The 20,528-nt window shown below is 46.4% G+C and overlaps 1 protein-coding gene across 1 annotated transcript; it reads left to right on the top strand.

Moving 5' to 3' along the window:
* Nucleotides 1–18,443: 18,443 nt before the first annotated feature.
* On the top strand, nt 18,444–20,219 carry LOC125525791 (protein MEI2-like 6). The gene is made up of 4 exons (XM_048690803.1): nt 18,444–19,010; nt 19,128–19,247; nt 19,371–19,512; nt 19,638–20,219. The coding sequence occupies exons 1-4, from the start codon at nt 18,469–18,471 to the stop codon at nt 19,791–19,793; spliced, it is 960 nt and encodes a 319-aa protein (XP_048546760.1). The 5' UTR covers nt 18,444–18,468; the 3' UTR covers nt 19,794–20,219.
* The last annotated feature ends 309 nt before the right edge of the window (nt 20,220–20,528 follow it).

Below are 20,528 nucleotides of genomic sequence, written 5' to 3'. Positions count from 1 at the left end.
TCTCTGCTTTGACAAGACGTGTCGAAAAACTGCCTCGCGTTGTGTGCGGGGCTGGTTAAAAGAAACGATTCGAATAATCACCGGGCCATAATGTAACATCATGTTGCCAAAGCAAGCTAGCGGATTAGATCTGCGAAAGCATTATTCTCTGCGGTGAAGTGTGGAACTTATTTTGCAGGGTCGGACACTATCCTCGTATTCAAATTCTTCTGTGATGTATTTGGAGAAGGAACCCGCCTTGCAATGCCGAAGACAACTGCGCGCCGGACTCATCGTCATTAAAGCCTGGTTCAAGGGCTACTGAGGGAGTCCTGGATTAGGGGGTCTCCGGATAGCCAGACTATTTCCATTGGCCGGACTGTTAGACTATGAAGATACAAGATTGAAGACTTCGTCTCATGTCTGGATGGGACTCTACTTGGCGTGGAAGGCAAGCTAGGCAATACGTATATGGATATCTCCTCTTTTGTAACCGACCTTGTGTAACCCTAACCCTCTCCGGTGTCTATATAAACCGGAGGGCTTTAGTCCGTAGGAAAACAATCACAACATATAATCATACCATAGGCTAGCTTCTAGGGTTTAGCCTCTCTGATCTCGTGGTAGATCTACTCTTGTAACACTCATATCTTCAATATTAATCAAGCAGGACGTAGGGTTTTACCTCCATCAAGAGGGCCCGAACCTGGGTAAAACTTCGTGTCCCTTGCCTCCTGTTACCATCCGGCCTAGACGCACAGTTCGGGACCCCCTACCCGAGATCCGCTGGTTTTGACACTGACAGTAGCTCTCGTGATGTTGCTGATTTCAGGGACTTATAATTTCACTAAGTCCTTTTCCTGCTGTTATTTTTATGCCATGTATTCTTGTTGCTACAGAGTGATCCATGCCTCTTTTGAGCATGTTCAGTAAGGATGATTTTGAGATATTGTTATGCTCCATCCATACATGTCTTTGTTTGCAATTATGGAGTGCCCTAGCATGACTCAATCTTGCTCTACTTTTGCTATAAAATGTTCCTGGCAGATTGTTTACATGTTAATCAATTTTTCCGAGGTTGTTGTAGTTGATCCATGCATGCTATGAGATTGCTCTTGACATGGTTAGCTTATTGGCCATGTCTTATTGCTGGGTGTATACTTAGTTTGTCATGCAATGCCTTGTGGTGAGTGCATCGAGCTCGCAAACATGCCTTCGTAATTCTGTTCATGCCATGTCCAGTTTTCTGCTAAGTTTGAATCTATTAACGAAACTTGCTATGTTTACATGGTTGCCATTGTATTTTCTAATCCCTTTTGGCTTATGGTCAGTAAGGGACTTTTGTTATATGCTTTGATTATATTCATGCCATGCCTTGTATTTCTATGTTATGATCATGTAGCATGTTGTTATCTTGCTCTAACATTGCTTCTTGATGTTAAATTCTGACATGTTATTTTCAATAAGTCTGTGAACCTGATATCTTTTGCACTTTTGCCATGCTTGTTTGAACCTGCTCTTGTGTGATTTAGCCATAGCTCAGTGTTCATCTTTTGTCAAGCATCTTGAGTATATCACTGCCATGTGCTTTTTTGCTATGTTGGAGTGCAGTAGCTTAGTTTCTTGTTGCATTCTAGATGACATTGTGCTGTTAATCACAGTTTAGTGCCATTATTGTTTTGCTTGCCATTTGCAAACCGTGCATCCGAGTTCTGGTGATCTTTATATCAATTTCGACTGAAATCAACTCATCTTTCCAGCGGCGCTCTTGGCTTGCCAAGTTGAGGCCTGGTTCAATCTTTTCCTTCCGGAGCATGCATATGCATTGCATATCACATCTCGCATATCATGCCATGTTTTGCATCATGTTTCTTGCGCATTGCACCGTGGTTGATTGTCGTTTCCTTTGCTTGTGTTCTTGCTTTGGGTAGAGCCGGGAGACGAGTTCGTGTTCGAGGTACCCGTTGAGTACGCTTACGAGGATCAAGCTTTCGTCTTCTCAGAGAACTTTGCAGGCAAGATGACCATACCCTCGAAATCACTTCTATCTTTGCTTGCTAGTTGCTCGCTCTATTGCTATGCCTATGCTGTGATACCTACCACATGCTTTATCATGACTCCCATATTGCCATGTCAAACCTCTAACCCTCCTTGTCCTAGCAAACCGTTGTTTGGCTATGTTACCACTTTGCTCATCCCCTTTTATAGCGTTGCTAGTTGCAGGTGAAGATTGGAGTTTGTTCCATGTTGGAACATGGATATTTGTTGGGGTATCACAATATCTCTTGTTTAATTAATGCATCTATATACTTGGTAAAGGATGGAAAGCTCGGCCTTATGCCTGGTGTTTTGTTCCACTCTTGTCGCCCTAGTTTCCGTCATATCGGTGTTATGTTCCTTGATTTTGCGTTCCTTATGTGGTCGGGTTATAATGGGAACCCCTTGACAGTTCGCCTTGAATAAAACTCCTCCAGCAAGGCCCAACCTTGGTTTTACCATTTGCACTAACAACCTATCACCTTCCCTTGGGTTTTGCAGACTCAAGGGTCATCTTTATTTTAACCCCCCCGGGCCAGTGCTTGTCTAAGTGTTGGTCCGAACTAGAGCACCGTGCAGGGTCGTCCCTTGGAAACTTGGCTTAAGTTGGCTCCTATACGCTTAGCTTATCCGATGTAGCCCTGAGAACGAGATATGTGCAGCTCCTATCAGGATGTCGGCGCATCAGGCGGCTTTGCTGGTCTTGTTTTACCATTGTCAAAATGTCTTGTGACCAGGATTCCGAGTCTGATCGGGTCGTCCTGGGAGAAGGAATATCCTTCGTTGACCGTGAGAGCTTGTGATGGGCTAAGTTGGGACACCCCTGCAGGGTTATGAACTTTCGAAAGTCGTGCCCATGGTTATGGGCAGATGGGAATTTGTTAATGTCTGGTTGTAGAGGACTTGACACTTAACTTAATTAAAATGCATCAACCGCGTGTGTAGCCGTGATGGTCTCTTCTCGGCGGGGTCCGGGAAGTGAACACGGTGTTGGAGTTATGCTTGAACGTAAGTAGTTTCAGAATCACTTCTTGATCACTTCTAGTTCATGACCGTGATTTACCTTCTCTTCTCGCTCTCTTTTGCATATGTTAGCCACCATATATATGCTAGTGCTTGCTGCAGCTCCACCTCATACCTTTTCCCTACCCATAAGCTTAAATAGTCTTGATCGCGAGGGTGTGAGATTGCTGAGTCCCCGTGACTCACAGATTACTTCCAAAACCAGTTGCAGGTGCCGTTGCTACCAGTGCAGGTGACGCAACCGAGCTCAAGGAGGAGCTCGATGAAGATCTTGTTCATTGTGTTGTTTCGTTTCAGTTGATCAGTAGTGGAGCCCAGTCGGGCCGATCGGGGATCTAGCATTAGGGGTGGTCTTCTTCTATGTCGGTTCTGTAGTCGGGCCGTGTTTGTATTCTGGATGTTGTAATGCTATATTCATGTGTTGTGTGAAGTGGCAATTGTAAGCCAGCTCTTTATCCCTTTCATATTCAGTACATGGGATGTGTAAAGATTACCCCTCTTGTGACAAGCCTACAATGCGGTTATGCCTCTAAGTCGTGCTCTGACACGTGGGAAATATAGCCGCATCGTGGGTGTTACAAGTTCGTAATCAGAGCCTTCCCCGACTTAGGAGCCCCCCTACTTGATCGAATCGCTGGCGTTGTTGAGTCTAGAAAAATGTTTTGACTCTTATAGGATTATATATATCGGAGAGTAGGATTCTTTTTACTCCTCAGTCCCTTCATGGCTCTGGTGAGGCATCCTGACATAGAGTTTTAACTCTTCTCTTCTCAAATTTTCACTAAAAAGTTTTTTAGGATCACGCGGGTATCTTGGAATCGTTTCGATGGTTTTGTGACGAGAACATTGTTCTTTGTGCCTCCTGACATTTAGGGGTTGTGGCAGTGTCCCGGGGAGTTGAGCTCCGAGGTGTTGTCGTCACAATTTTATCGTTGCAGTTCTGGAATACCTGAGTTCGTCGACATCGGAAATCTCTTTTATGCAGTTGTTGGTGAGATAACCTCAAAGCCACCTAGTACTGGGGCGGGAGTTCGGGAGTATTGCCATAACTCATATAACGGATGCTTTTCGAAGGTTGAGGTAAATGATTTCCAAAGGTTTCTTGGTTATGTGTTGAAGGATGGATACAGCTGGATGTAGGATTTGCTAGTTTTGGGTGAGATATTATGCTTCCCCTGTATCCCCAACACCTGATTGCATAACCGGAAAGTTTCGGGAGTTTATAAGTGGGAATTCAAGTAGCTCCTAGGGTATCTTTCCAACATATGTATGATATGAAATTGGGGTTCAACGTCTAGTGGTCCGCCTATCCACGGTTGATTTTACAGTGGTCTTGTTGTGTCTTAAAGAGTCCTTGGCTATGCTGACTCGGGGACGCTTCGTATGTCATGTGCACTGCCTTGTACATGATGGTGTTGTACGATCGAGCCCGTGTGGGGCCCACCATGAAAACTTCGGACGAAATCTCTATCATGTGTTTGTTCCGGCTTATTTTGCAAGCCAATCCTTTGTTTTGTTTTTGAGTTGTGGTATTCGAGTTGCTTCGAAGTCAAATGTTGATTCCATACCTTCCCTAAGTGGTTTTCTCATATTTCTATGTGAATACTAATCCTTCTTGATCTTCGAGTTGCCATCTCAATTTCTTATGAACCGGTGTGTCTCTATTCAAGTGGATCCGATCATTTTCAACATCCACAAGATCAACTCAGTTTTCGTCAACGGTGTTTGTTTCATCCGTCTCCAAGTTGTCTTTGTTTTTCCCACCCGCCCACCCTTTTTCTTCAAGGACTCAGATTTCTTAATCAAGTATCAATTTTATTGATGGGAAGCCTCTCCATTCTTTTCCGTCAATGTTCTTACCCGGTGATTCTCGTGAAGATCCTAACGGAACCTCAAGTTCATCATTCTTCATTATTTTTCTTCTTCGGTGGATTAAATTCAAGCTTTGGTTTTGAGCATAGTCCTTTCTTTTGCCCAATGCTTTCTCATGCCGGTGCACCTCTCAACTATCCTCTTCTCGCTATTCATTTGTTCCGGAGTGCTGAAGACATCTCGAAGAGTGTTTCCACTTGTATTCGTTCAAGCTCTTTCGATATTGTTATCTTATTCAAGCCATTTAATTCAACCGGTGCAATCTTTCTTTTAAATCATTTCAACGGTTTATCTTTCAGTGGGCCCTAACCCACAGGTCTTTTCCCAGGATCTTACCTGACTCTTCTATTTTCTCGGAGCTATTCTCAAATCTTATAAAGTTTGACGTAAGAATGAATTTTCATCAGTCAATTGCCTTCCCCAATATCGTTTTCAAATTCTTTTCATCGTCGGTTCAACCTTTCTAATATTCATTTTCCCGGAGTATCTCAACAATGCATGGTGGTGTCTCTCATCGTCATTCTCAACATTTGAAGACCGAAGAAGAATTTTTCCTCCATATCTTGCTCCATTCTCTTCAAGATTCATGGTGCTAGCTTGTTGCCATCCTCTCATAATTGTTTTCGAATGTGAGAATCCTTTTCATCCATCAGGAGCTATTCAAGAGTATTTTCAGTTTGATTCTCCGGAGCCCATCATTTCAGAAGACTTATTCATTCTCAGCTTTCAGCTCTTGTTCTCCAAATCTTACCGGGGCATCATTGAAGTATTCTCTAATCAGCTCGTGATCTCTTCGTCTCTTGTATCTAAATTCCCTCAAGCATTTTCATTCATTTGCTAATTCTTCTCGGTGTTTCTTTATCTTTCCTTTGTTCATTTTCAATTCTTATGGTGGTTTGCTCAAGATTCTATTCCATGCTTATCATATCAACTCATTCGTTGTTTTCCAAATCCTACCGGTGACTTGTTGAAGACTTTCTCAAGTTATGCTATATCTCTCTTAATCCTTTTCAATGAGAATAAGTAGTATGCCAAATCCGTTTGCTCGTCATCAATTAAATTGGTGAAGGATACGCATAACATAATTCTTATTTTTGTTCATCCAAGTGATTAATTCCTGCTTTCCGGAGTGGTTCATCATATCACATTCTCGGTTTGAGATGCTTTATCTTTTCTTCCGGTATTCCAAGTTTCCACTTTATCTCGTCGCGAAGCTCCATCTAAATCATTGCAAGGCTTCAACCTTATTCTTTTCATCCTTCATTTCGTTTGTTCGTTCTTTGCTTACCGGAGTTCTTCATGGAGGCTCTACATGATGGTTCATAAAGGATTTAATTCCTTCTCCAAGTTTTCATCGAGATTCTTTTCTAAGGAGCTCAAGCATTCTTCATCTTGCAATCCGGAGTGCAATTCTTTCTACCGTATCATTGGAGGTGGTATTATTTCATTCTTGATAATTTGAGTTCATGTCTCATGATTCACATGTTGTTAAGAATGAGGTATTTTAAATCCATCAACCTCTTCGTTGGAGTTATCTTGTGTCATGTTTCACCTAAAGCCTTCCATAAGGATTGTTGCTATTTATGGTGCTCATAAATGACCCAAGTTCTTCATCTATCCTCCCGATGAAATAAGTTTCTCGTCTTCTTGTTCATATCAATCCAATCTATTGTTTTTCGTTAGTGGCAGAATTTCACCTCATAGTTTTGAGATGTTTTCCATAAGCCCACAACAAGCTTACTCTTTTCGTTGTTGGTTTTCCAACAACTCCGTTCGACCCTTCTCCTAAAGATGCTTTTCAAGCTCATTGGAGGTAGAAGATGTTGGTTTCCTCTTCGTTACTTTCAAACCGTTCTATCTTTGGCTCCGAAGGCATTGTGATGGTGCTCTCTTCGACCCATCATCTTGTTTTGTCAAGATCATGTTCTTTTCCTTTGCTTATCCGTTTAACCGGAGTGTTGTGTCCTCTGCTCAAGTTCTTTTCTTCATATCTCTTTTCAACTGGAGTGTTGTCCGAATTTGTTCTTCTTGTTCCTCTTTTCTAAAGGAGTGTTTTCAACTTTGTTCATCTCTGTTATATTCTTTTCTCGAAGTTGTTCAACCTCTCAAGGTTCATGGTTTCACTCGTTTGTCGAAGAAGCAACTTAGTTTTACCGCTTATCTTCCTCTTCTGTTTTTCCCTCCGGTGCCATCCTAGATCTCGGGACGAGATCCTCTCGTAGTGGTGGAGTGTTGTAACGCCCCGAGACCGTTGCGCCAGGTGTCTTCCAGTTATTCGCTGTTGCTGCCTTGTCATTTTTTTGCGTGTCATGCATTTCATATCATGTCATCATGTGCATCACATTTGCATACATGTTCGTCTCTTGCATTCGAGCATTTTCCCCGTTGTCTGTTTTGCAATCCGGCGCTCCTACGTCACTCGGCGTCCCCTTTTGTCTCTTTTCGTGTGCGGGTGCTAAATGTTCTCGGAGTGGACCGAGATTTGCCAGGCGGCCTTGGTATGCTACCGGTAGACCGCCTGTCAAGTTTCGTGCCATTTGGAGTTCGTTTAATACTCCAACGGTTAACTGAGGAACCGTAAAGACCTCATGTGTGTTGCAGCCCAACACCCCTCCAAAGTGGCCCAAAACCCATCCAAACCCCCTCCATCCTCTCGGTCGTTCGATCACGATCGTGTGGCCGAAAACCGCACCTTATTTGGACTCACCTAGCTCCCTCTACCTATATATATGTGTGCCTCCCCGAATTTCGCGCAGTACAAACCATAGATCCTACTCCCTCCGCGCCGTCGGACATGTCCGTCCGCGCCGGACGCGTCCACCCCCGCCGCCACATCACTCCGGCCAATGAGAGGCTGACACCTCACCACCGCGCCGCCGCCGTCCACTCCCCTCGCGCCACGTGGCCGCCGGCTCCTCCCCACCGCGCCACGGCCCGCGGGGCCCGCGTGAGGCCCGCCCAGGCCCGGATCCGGTCGTCGCCGCCAGCCCGCGTCCTTCCGTGCCCCGCCACCGTCTTCGCCGTTCGCCACCGACGCCGGCGCCACCGCTCGCCGCCTCTGCCGCCGCATGCCTCGCCGGCAACCTCCGCCCTGCTCCGGCCACCGCCGACCTCTCGCCGTCGTCCTTCTTCGCCGAAGCTCCGCCTCCATCGCCGCGCCTCCACCTCCGTCGCCGCCTCATCATCTGCGCCAGTGCCGCCCGTTCGTCCTTCGTCGGCCGCGCCCTCCGGCGAACCCCGGCGCCCCTGCTCCTCCGCCTCCGCCGCCATACGCCATCGCCCTCGCCGGAGTCAACCCACCTCGCCGAATCCGGATAGGGACCAGATCCACCGGTCCCCGATCCAAACGGCGTCCCTGCTTCCCGGATCTCTCTGTCCCGGAACCGCTCCGTCCCGCGTTGACTTTTTGCGGAGGTGATATTTTGGCTAAGTCCCAGATCTGTGACATTTTTAGCTCATTTTCATCGCATCATAACTTCATCACCGTTGCTCCATTTTGCGTGCATGAGATATCCAATTGTTCGTCTTGATGTCCTCTTCATTTCATTCTATTGCACCATGCTTGTTTGTGTCCATCTTGATGCTCAAAATTCTGTTGCAAGAGTGCTATGTAATGTTAGTGTCTGTTTCTTAACATATTATAGACATTTGTCATTTTTGCCATGATTAATGTGTGCTACATATGGCTATGAGCTCTACATGTGTTTTATTATATGCCATGCCATCTTTACAGGGGTGTATGCCATGTATTTTTGTGACCAATGTGGTGACTAGCACAAGCATGCAAAGTAGCTCTCGTGATGTTGCTGATTTCAGGGACTTAGAATTTCACTAAGTCCTTTTCCTGCTGTTATTTTTATGCCATGTATTCTTGTTGCTACAGAGTGATCCATGCCTCTTTTGAGCATGTTCAGTAAGGATGATTTTGAGATATTGTTATGCTCTATCCATACATGTCTTTGTTTGCAATTATGGAGTGCCCTAGCATGACTCAATCTTGCTCTACTTTTGCTACAAAATGTTCCTGGCAGATTGTTTACGTGTTAATCAATTTTTCCGAGGTTGTTGTAGTTGATCCATGCATGCTATGAGATTGCTCTTGCCATGGTTAGCTTATTGACCATGTCTTATTGCTGGGTGTATACTTATTTTGTCATGCAATGCCTTGTGGTGAGTGCATCGAGCTCGCAAACATGCCTTCGTAGTTCAGTTCATGCCATGTCCAGTTTTTTGCTAATTCAGAATCTGTTAACGAAACTTGCTATGTTTACATGGTTGCCATTGTATTTTCTGATCCCTTTTGGCTTATGGTCAGTAAGGGACTTTTGTTATATGCTTTGATTATATTCATGCCATGCCTTGTATTTCTATGTTATGATCATGTAGCATGTTGTTATCTTGCTCTAAACATTGCTTCTTGATGTTAAATTCTGACATGTTATTTTCAATAAGTCTGTGAACCTGATATCTTTTGCACTTTTGCCATGCTTGTTTGAACCTGCTCTTGTGTGATTTAGCCATAGCTCAGTGTTCATCTTTTGTCAAGCATCTTGAGTATATCACTGCCATGTGCTTTGTTGCTATGTTGGAGTGCAGTAGCTTAGTTTCTTGTTGCATTCTAGATGACATCATGATGTTAATCACAGTTTAGTGTCATTATTGTTTTGCCTGCCATTTGCAAACTGTGCATCCGATTCCGGTGATCTTTATATCGATTTCGACCGAGATCAACTCATCTTTCTAGCGGCGCTCTTGGTTTGCCAAGTTGAGGCCTGGTTCAATTTTTTCCTTCCGGAGCATGCATATGCATTGCATATCACATCTCGCATATCATGCCAGGTTTTGCCTCATGTTGCTTGCGCATTGCACCGTGGTTGATTGTCATTTCCTTTGCTTGTGTTCTTGCTTTGGGTAGAGCCGGGAGACGAGTTCGTGTTTGAGGTACCTGTTGAGTACGCTTACGAGGATCAAGCTTTCGTCTTCTCGGAGAACTTTGCAGGCAAGATGACCATACCCTCGAAATGACTTCTATCTTTGCTTGCTAGTTTCTCGCTCTATTGCTATGCCTATGCTGCGATACCTACCACATGCTTTATCATGCCTCCCATCTTGCCATGTCAAACCTCTAACCCACCTTGTCCTAGCAAACCGTTGTTTGGCTATGTTACCGCTTTGCTCAGCCCCTCTTATAGCGTTGCTAGTTGCAGGTGAAGATTGGAGTTTGTTCCATGTTGGAACATGGATATTTGTTGGGATATCACAATATCTCTTATTTAATTAATGCATCTATATACTTGGTAAAGGGTGGAAGGCTCGGCCTTATGCCTGGTGTTTTGTTCCACTCTTGCTGCCCTAGTTTCCATCATACCGGTGTTATGTTTCTTGATTTTGTGTTCCTTACGAGGTCGGGTTATAATGGGAACCCCTTGATAGTTTGCCTTGAATAAAACTCCTCCAGCAAGGCCCAACCTTGGTTTTACCATTTGCACTAACAACCTATCACCTTCCCTTGGGTTCTGCAGACTCAAGGGTCATCTTTATTTAACCCCCCCCCCCCAGGCCAGTGCTTGTCAAGTGTTGGTACGAACTAGAGCACCGTGCAGGGCCGTCCCTTGGCAACTTGGCTTACGTTGCCTCCTATACGTTTAGCTTATCCGGTGTTGCCCTGAGAACGAGATATGTGCAGCTCCTATCAGGATGTCGGCGCATCGGGCGGCTTTGTTGGTCTTGTTTTACCATTGTCAAAATGTCTTGTAACCGGGATTCCGAGTCTGATCGGGTCATCCTGGGAGAAGGAATATCCTTCGTTGACCGTGAGAGCTTGTGATGGGCTAAGTTGGGACACCCCTGCAGGGTTATGAACTTTCGAAAGCCGTGCCCGCGGTTATGGGCAGATGGGAATTTGTTAATGTCCGGTTGTAGAGGACTTGACACTTAACTTAATTAAAATGCATCAATCGTGTGTGTAGCCGTGATGGTCTCTTCTCGGCGGGGTCCGGGAAGTGAACACGGTGTTGGAGTTATGCTTGAACATAAGTAGTTTCAGAATCACTTCTTGATCACTTCTAGTTCACGGTCGTGCTTTGCCTTCTCTTCTCGCTCTCTTTTGCGTATGTTAGCCACCATATATATGCTAGTGCTTGCTGCAGCTCCACCTCATACCTTTTCCCTACCCATAAGCTTAAATAGTCTTGATCGCGAGGGTATGAGATTGCTGAGTCCCCGTGACTCACAGATTACTTCCAAAACCAGTTGCAGGTGCCATTGCTACCAGTGCGGGTGACGCAACCGAGCTCAAGGAGGAGCTCGGTGAAGATCTTGTTCATTGTGTTGTTTCATTTCAGTTGATCAGTAGTGGAGCCCGGTCGGGGCGATCGGGGATCTAGCATTAGGGGTGGTCTTCTTTTATGTTGGTTCCGTAGTCGGACCGTGTTTGTATTCTAGATGTTGTAATGATATATTCATGTGTTGTGTGAAGTGGCGATTGTAAGCCAGCTCTTTATCCCTTTCATATTCAGTACATGGGATGTGTAAAGATTACCCCTCTTGCGACATGCCTACAATGCGGTTATGCCTCTAAGTCGTGCTCCGACACGTGGGAGATATAGCCGCATCGTGGGTGTTACAATATTAAGGCCTCCTTTTAATAGAGTACCGGACCAAAGCATTAACACATAGTGAATACATGAACTCCTCAAACTACGGTCATCACCGGGAGTGGTCCCGATTATTGTCACTTCAGGGTTGCCGGATCATAACACATAGTAGGTGAATATTGACTTGCAAGATAGGATCAAGAACTCTCATATATTGATGAATACATAATAGGTTCAGATCTGAAATCATGGCACTCGAGCCCTAGTGACAAGCATTAAGCATAGCAAAGTCATAGCAACATCAATCTCAGAACATAGCGGATACTAGGGATCTAACCCTAACAAAACTAACTCGATTACATGATAAATCTCATCCAACCCATCACCGTCCAGCAAGCCTACGATGGAATTACTCACGCACGGCGGTGAGCATCATGAAATTAGTGATGGAGGAAGGTTGATGATGACGATGGCGACGGATTCCCCACTCCGGAGCCCCGAACAGACTCCAGATCAGCCCTCCCGAGAGGTTTTAGGCCTTGGCGGCGGCTCCGTATCATAAAACGCGATGAATCCTTCTTTCTGTTTTTTTCTCTCCAAAACCAAATATATAGAGTTGGAGTTGAGGTCGAAGGAGCTCCAGGGGGCCCACGAGGTAGGGGCGTGCCCCCACCCTCGTGGCTAGGGTGTGGGCCCCCTGGTCTTCATCTTTTGCAAGGATTTTTTTATTATTTCCAAAAAGACGTTCCGTGAAGTTTCAGGTCATTCCGAGAACTTTTGTTTCTGCACATAAATAACTCCATGGCAATTCTGCTGAAAACAGTGTCAGTCCGGGTTAGTTCCATTCAAATCATGCAAGTTAGAGTCCAAAACAAGGGCAAAAGTGTTTGGAAAAGTAGATACGACGGAGACGTATCATCGCCATGTTGAACATCTCCAGAGCCGTGCACAACTTCTTGTAGATGGCGATCTCCTCCTTCATCTTGACATCGCGGACACCATCGGAAAACGCTGAGATGATGGCCTCGTCTGTCACCTTGGGGATCTTGAGGTGAACGTTGTTGAAGCGCTAGATGTACTTCTGCAGGGTCTCTCCCAGTTGTTTCTTGATGCGGCACAGGTCACCGCGGCCGGAGGATGGTCGCGAGTCCCTGGAAGTTGGCGATGAAGCGGTCGCGCATCTCACCCCAGGAGGAGATTGATCCCGCGGGCAGGTTCAGGAGCCACAAGCGAGCGCCATCCTTGAGAGCCATGGGAAACCAGTTCGCCATGACTTTTTCATCGCCGTTAGCCGCCTTCATGCTCAGCTCGTAGAGCTGCAGGAACTCCGCGGGGTCGGGGGTGCCGTCATAGCGCGGAGGCAGATCCGGCTTGAACTTGCCTGGCCAAACGACGATGCACAACTCGGGAGTGAAGGCTCAGCAGCCTGTTGTGGTCACCGGAGCCCGTCGTGGTGGAGGAGCCTGGTCTTGGTACCCACGCACCACCACTGCAGGCGGCGCGTGGTCTTGACGTGGTGGTGCGGGGAGTGCAGGAGCGTTTTCCTTCGGTCGGGGAACTTCTTGGCAGCTTCTTCTTCGTGCGCGGGCACGCGGCGTGGCGGATCGCGCCGCGGGACCGCGCGTCTTGGGGCGAGGACGCCTTCTTGGTGCGGAGGAGGCGGGAGTGCTCCATGTGCTGCGCGTCTCGGCGTGAGGGCATCGTCTTGATGCAGGGGCGGCAGAGGCGCCCCGTGAGCTATGTCTCTCGCGGCCAGAGACGGGTGAGGCAGCGAGAGGGATGGTGCAAGAGAGCCCCCAGCGGCGCTAACGAGCTCGGCGATGCGGTCCAGCCAGTCCTCGTAGAGGTCATCGACCGGGCGGTAATGCAGGAGCTCGCGTGCCAGGAGCAGCGCGGCCTGCGCGGCCGTGGGCGCGCGACGAGCGTGGGACGATGAGCCGGCCGGAGTCAGCAATGGGGTGGCGGTGCGGCCGTCCCGCCGCACGGAGGGGTGCAGTGATGATGTTTGCTGCTCGTTTGCTATCGGGCCGGTAGCGGTGTTGGCAACAGGTGATGGAGAACGGTGGGGAGGTCCGCCAACGGGCGTCGTCTGGGCGACGCGAGCGTCCAGGGCGGCTCGGCGCGAGCTAGGCGAGCGTCTGACATGGACGTGGATCGACGGAAGGAAAGCTTCAGCGCACCCCTACCCGGCGCTCCAAATGTCGGATTTCGGGTTCCGGCAAAACCCTTGAGGTTCAAACACTAGGGTGCGCACGAAGATCTTTCCCCATAGCTCACGCTCTCGCAACGATCTCAGAACCTAACTCACCGAACCCGAAGAACAAATGACACAGGGTTTATACTGGTTCAGGCCACCGGTGTGGTGTAATACCCTACTCCAGTGGGGTGTGGTGAATTGCCTCTTGGGCTAAGGATGAACAAGTATAAGGGAAGAACAGCCTCCTGAGGAGAGGTGTTTTTGGGCTTGATGAGCTTGTGTGGTTGAGGATGGAATGGATCCGATCCAAGATGAGTTTGTGTGGTTGAGGATGGAATGGATCCTATCCAAGATCAGTTTGTGTGGTTGAGGATGGAATGGATCCGATCCAAGATTAGTAGCCTCCTACTGTGGTGGCTAGTCCTATTTATAGAGGCCCTGGTCCTCTTCCCAAATGTAGGCGGGAAGGGATCCAACAACAACCAAATTTGAAGGGAGACAGCTAGTACAAGTTATCCTGACAAAAGCTGGTCTTTGCCTGCCAAAGGCTCTTGTGGTGACACCGTCCTGGGCTCCACGGTGACCTCCGTCCTGCCGTCCTGCTGTTCTTGGTCTTGTTGCACCGATATGGAAACCATTGCCTGATGCCTCGGGACTCCTCGCCTGCGCCTGCCCCTTTAGCACCAAAGAGGAAACGAGGACGCTGCGCGCGCTGGCGCCCGCCTGGCCTTGGTAGTCATGGCTTGCATCACAGGAACCTCGCGAGCTGCCCCTCGCCTTGATCTCTCCGCCCCTCGCGAGCCAGCCTAGTGAGGCCGCCCCCGAGGAGGTCTTGTGCCATCCGCCTCGCGAGGCTTGGCCCCTCGCGAGGGTCTTGAGTGTTTGCTGGTGAAGATGGGTCGTACAGACCCGCTGGTGGAGCCACGCCGTAGGCCGCAGGCAGGCAAGTCTGGGGACCCCCGTTCCCAGGACGCCGACAACAACCTAGAAAGGGATTTGGACCCCCTCACACTTGTTCGCACGTAGCTGCTCCCCCCGAGGCCACCTTGCCGGGCTCGGGCACTGCGTGTTGTTGTGATTCCACCATCCAATCCACCAAAAGCAGGAGTAGGTTTTTACGCCTCACGGCGTCCCGGATCTGGGTAAAAATCACCAGTGCCATCGTCGTCGCGCAGTCCCATGGCTTCCGCTCTTTGTGCAACGTGATCTCCCCCTTACCGAACCACAAGGGGCTCATGGCCCCATAGGTGATCGTGTCCACCCACGACATCCTGCAAAACCCTTTGTATAGTAGGATTAGGGTTGTTGAATTTCTATGGATAGGGTTGCAATGCCTCCATTGTGAAGTCTAAACATGGCTCAAACTTCACTCTTTGAGTAGTCTAATTCAAAAATCCTCTATCTCCTGTACCCTCTCCACCAACATGACGAATACTTGTGTCCTTAATTTTTTGTGGACTATTTAGATGTATTAGTTGTAAATTTCTTGTGCTCTCACACCTTGTGGGACTTCAAAGTATAGGTGACATATATATCATGCATTTTTTTCATAATCATATGTTTTTGTACATGTTGTGACCTAAAGATGGACTCATTGTCGTTACCTCTTATTTGAATTTATTTATTATCATTAAATATCATGGTAGGAATTTTCAAATCGTAAACTCTAACAAATATCTCAAAAAGAGTGTAGCTTATTAGTAGGTAAGCATATCTATATAAACTTTGAGTGTATGATAAATGTTCTTACAAGCAGGGTCTAGTAATAATTGGACAACATGTGCATGCCTTGTACATGTACTTAGAGTAATCATTATTGTCATAATCAACTAAAATGAAAATATTATTGATTCCCTCTTTTTAGTGTATACGATCTGGTTTTTGATATGCTTGTCTGTAATTCACTTGGTTTGACCTGGTGTATGGTGTATATGAGAGCTAATGTTATTTTCTTAAATGAAAAGTTGCATCCTAATTAAAGGTAGGAATCTAATTATGGCATACATGATGCTCGTCAAAAAGATACTAGTAGCCTCCTTAAATTCGATTGTAGATTGGATTGGCTTGTTCCCAGATGGTATATGCTATTAGTATGTGACATGGACTTGGGGCTCCTCCAAATTGTGGCTATTTTTTATGTATTCCGTAATATTTTGGACATCCTCATCACTATTAAAAGGGAACTGATCGTTGTACAGTCGCTTTCGTCTCCACCTTCTCCCCCACCTCCTGCATTAACTCGGTCAAATCGAATCCTATCAAAACCACAACCAAATCAAAACTTACCTTGCCTTACCCTTCCTATACCCCAAACCAAATCAAATCTTACTAAACCCCATCTAAATCAAAATACTCCTTGTCTTCCCTGCCCATAGTCAAATCAAAATCAGATCTTACCAAAATCTTGAATATCATGGGAGCCATATTTATGTCAAACATGTTTGGTGTCTAACCACTAAGATATGGATGCCTCCATGCAATGAACGGACGAATTAGCTAGTAACATACAATATAATACCCAATTTGTTCCTTTATACAAGGTGTATTTACTTTTTCATAAAATTTCACAATGTAAGGTGCATTTCTTCTAATTCCCTGCAATTCTGGTTTTAGCCCTTCAGAAAAAGAAAAAAGTATCTCTTTCATGATTGCTTGTATCTCTTCATGTAGAGAAAAAAAGGAAAGCATCTCTCTCCCGATTGTGTATATCTATTCCTTTCCTAGCCTAAAAGATTTACTTGTCGCTAATCAACGAATTAGCCAAGGGTAATTTTGTCCTAAATTGTCTATAATCATGTGTCTTGGTCACGGACCGAAAATAATACACCTTACATAATGTAATTGAGGGAGTAGTATAATAATTACTTGTACAATTCAGTATTTGAGGCCCTCCTCCTCTCAGGGCAGGGCAGTCGCCCTTTTTGCTCAGCCTAGATAGTAGGGTGCAACTGGTAATCATATAGGTTGTGAAATCTCCTAAATGCATAGATGCATCGATATCTTGTAGAAATGATGTAGCTCATTAGCGTTATACTTAAACTTCACTCTAAATCTACCATATACTTTGATAAAGAACTTGGATTGCAAGAGTGAAGTCCTCTCAAGATACTCCAATTAATTGTTTTAAAAGCAATTATGCCCTTTGAATCCCCGCAATGTTGTAATATGTGAGACATGAAAATAGGTGTAACGACATGTTTCCCAGTTAAACCTAAGATTTATTCAGATGGCAGGTATTTTCCTAGGGACGTTTTTTTTGTAGATTTCATCTATGGGTACATATGCGGACATCGATTTGGATCATGAAGTTTGGGTCCTCAACAGAAGCACATACTTTTTAAAATTCAATGCATACTTTTTTTTGCGAGAATGCGTACTATAAAGAAGAGTACAATGGACATTTTAGGCTGGTCACAATGGGCAAGAACATAAGCTAGTAACATACACATTTTCCTAGACTATGTTACTATCTTCATAGTGGGTAGGAACATCTATGTAGTGTCATGCAACGATGTATTTATTAGGTTACTCATTGTTTCTTGGAGTGTGTGATGTTCCGGTAACTTAGCTAGTTACCACAAGCACCTCCCTCTTCATTAAATATGTGCCACATAAGCAAAGTTGTATTGGAGTGTGTGATGTTACTCCTAAGTTTCTCCCCATTATGACCAGCCTTAAGATGCACCCTAACTTGTTCGTGTCTTAAGATATAGTAGAAAATTTTAGGGTGTGTCTAACGTTTGTCTAAATGAGACTTAACCAAACCACATCTAACTCCTACTGCACCACTTGATTTCCATAAAGATTCGTACAGGTCTATTATTATTTTTTGTTTGATTACTCAAATGATGTGTAGAAGTTAGATAAGATTTTGTTATTCCTCATCTAGATGAGATTTGGCAAATCCAAAAAATTTAATACATGACATGTGAGTTTTCTATCCGAATGCATTTCAATCAGGTTTAGTTACTTGATCCTCATTCTTCTAATCCCTAAAATTTTATAATTATTATAATCAAATGTGACCCTAAAATCATCTAATAAAATATTAAGGTGTGTGATCTGATATCTTAGATGGATAGGTTCTTCATGGTGGGACCAACCCACAGCTCAAGTTCTAGACTTGTCCGTGCATTTTTCTGAATTTATTTCAGACTTTTCCGCGATGTTCGTTCTATAGAAAAAGATGTTCTTGTTGACTATAAAAGTGTTTGTGATGACTTCATCAATCTTAAGATGTTGTGCCGATTCAGTATCTTATAGGTGCTCATAGAAATAGCATGTCATGTCTTCATAGGGACAAGTTTATGTGTGTGTATATAGGCATCTGCGTTTGTTGTGTTAGAAAAAAAAATATGAAAGTTGTTTGGTTGCACTGCACCACGGAAAAGGCAGATAATCGTTTCTACATATCGATCTGCTGTATACCGCGTGTTTGTGAGTAAATTTGATTTGGACTAAACAAAAAAAAATTATTCAGTAAATATTTTCATATTCTGTACGAGGAAGCTCACAATACGCTATTCTTTTCAAGTAGTACTACTACAAGAGACATTTCGGTTTCAGAAAACCGGAAATCCTACTCTTTTGCAACAAGGAAAGGAAAAAAAAGCAACGAATCACTAGTCCTTTAGGCCGATTCTCCTTGTTCGTCTTCCTCCTTCCTTTATAAGGACCGGGGGACCGGGGGACCGGGTGCCTCCCTATTTCTCCTTCAGGTCTCTCCTTTGTTTGCCTTCCTCCTAAACCTCCAGCCCAAAAACAATGGCCGCCTCCGCCGTCTCCCGCCTCAACCCCGTAGCCTCGCCTTACCTTCCGATGGCACTCGCTCCCACGTGGTGCAACCCCTCTCCTTTCTCCTACCCGCCGCCTCCGCCCCCACTCTCGCCGGCGCACGGGTGGCCTTTCGCCTACGGCGGCGACTGGTACCACACAGTGGGGATGCCCTCGTTCCCGCTGCAGACAGCATACGGGTACCCCGCTCCATTGATGGTGTATTGTTGCACGGCGCCGCCACCGCCACCGCAATCGGCGACCCGTTGTCGAATCACGGAGATCATCGAGGACGGAGGCGAGGTGGCCTCGAAGGAAGAGGTAAGGGACGAGCCTTCCCCCCGCTCCGTCCTCACTCCTTGGAGCAGGGAGCCGCCCACTTCGCCTCTGCCACCGCGAGCGCCGCTTCTGCGTCCCCCGCCGCGTACGTCTTCCGCGGGCAAACCGCGCAGTCGCCAGTGGCCACGCCTCGCCTTCAACCCCAAAGAGAACAACACGTCCCTGATGATTCGCAATATTCCCAATAAATTTATGTATGTAATACTAGTTGTTTGCCCTCTTTGTTTGATCGATCTCATGTCACCTAGCTAGTTCTTGCTTATATTTTTGGGTCTTCTGCTTAAAGATTGGCTTCATACGGGACATTGCAGGAAGAGGAGATTCATGGCCATCCTCGACCAGCACTGCGCCGAGGAGAACGCCAAGCTCGGCGGCGACGGCGAAGGGGTCAGGTCGGAGTACGATTTCCTCTACGTCCCCGTCGACTTCGGGTATGATTGCTAGCGGTTTCCCCTCCCGAGAGTTACTTTCCATACAATCAATGCTACTTTTTCCTACTCTTTGAATCCAATCCGTGTGCACCTTTTTGATGAGGTTTATTGTCTTCTGCACAGGACGATGTTCAACAAGGGCTACGCCTTCGTGAACATGACGACGGCGGCGGCGGCGCGGCGGCTCCACGCGCACCTCGACGGCCACCGCTGGGAGGCCGCGGGCTCCAAGAAGGTGTGCGGCGTCGTGCACGCGCGCCTGGAGGTACGCGCCTAGTTACTGCTCGCTCTGGCTCGTCGGTTCAATTTCCCCGTCGCGGGCTGCGCGCTAATTAATGTCCGCCATCATCATGTAATTGGATTGGGGTTCGTAATTCGTATCGCATGCAGGGGCTGGACGGGCTCGTGGCGCACTTCTCGGCGTCGTGGTTCCCCTGCGGCGGCCGCAAGGATTTCCTGCCGGTGCGCTTCGAGCCGCCGCGCGACGGCGTGCGTTGGACGGCGGAGCACGTGGTCGGCCACCTCCAGCCCCGCCGCCCCTGCTGATGGAAGCTCTCTTCGGCGTTCGCCGGCCTGCGGGCCTGGGTAAACTACCAATCGATCTTTCTTGCATTCTATCCTCGTCCATGCCATGGATGGATAGAACGGGAGATAGATTATATCGCCTCATTATTCCATGTGTTCTACAAAGTGTCGTCCTCCCTGTTTTTAGTCAGTCAGCGTGCTAGAATCTAGTGCTACTAGTAGTAGCAGAAGTGTTTAGTCAGTGTCCTAGAAGCCCCTTGTTGTATGACATGCCGGTGCGCCGCACCCTTGATGGCCTCTCGCCAGGAAAATTAAATCTCTGTTGTTGTATTATGTATGCAAAATTTCCAGCGAATCAAAGAGGTCCTAAGGGCTTATGTGTCTTCGCCTCTCGCCAGGAAAATTAAACCTCTGTTGTTGTATTATGTATGCAAAATTTCCAGCGAATCAAAGAGGTCCTAAGGGCTTATGTGTCTTCGTGTTATATGCAAGTCGAAGATGGCTAATTTTAAAATTGAACTGGCACATATTCGTGTTGTTCGCTTTTACACTTCTGCTGGAAAGCATTTTTCTTTTTGAAGCAATGCCTTCAAATAAGCACTTCAGTTCATTTATAAGATACAGAAACAAGATATGGATTTTTTTTTGTTTTGAAGAATGAAGAATTGCCTTTTAATAAGCACACCCCGTGCCGTCGTTGCCATGTCCAGCCGAAGATGGCTAAGCAACGCTCGGAAAGCATGTTTCAGTGGTTTA

Source organism: Triticum urartu, chromosome 7, assembly GCF_003073215.2.
Source record: "Triticum urartu cultivar G1812 chromosome 7, Tu2.1, whole genome shotgun sequence".
Classification (NCBI taxonomy): domain Eukaryota; kingdom Viridiplantae; phylum Streptophyta; class Magnoliopsida; order Poales; family Poaceae; genus Triticum; species Triticum urartu.
Note: the sequence above shows the minus strand (reverse complement) of the source record. Positions and strands in the feature narration are given on the sequence as shown.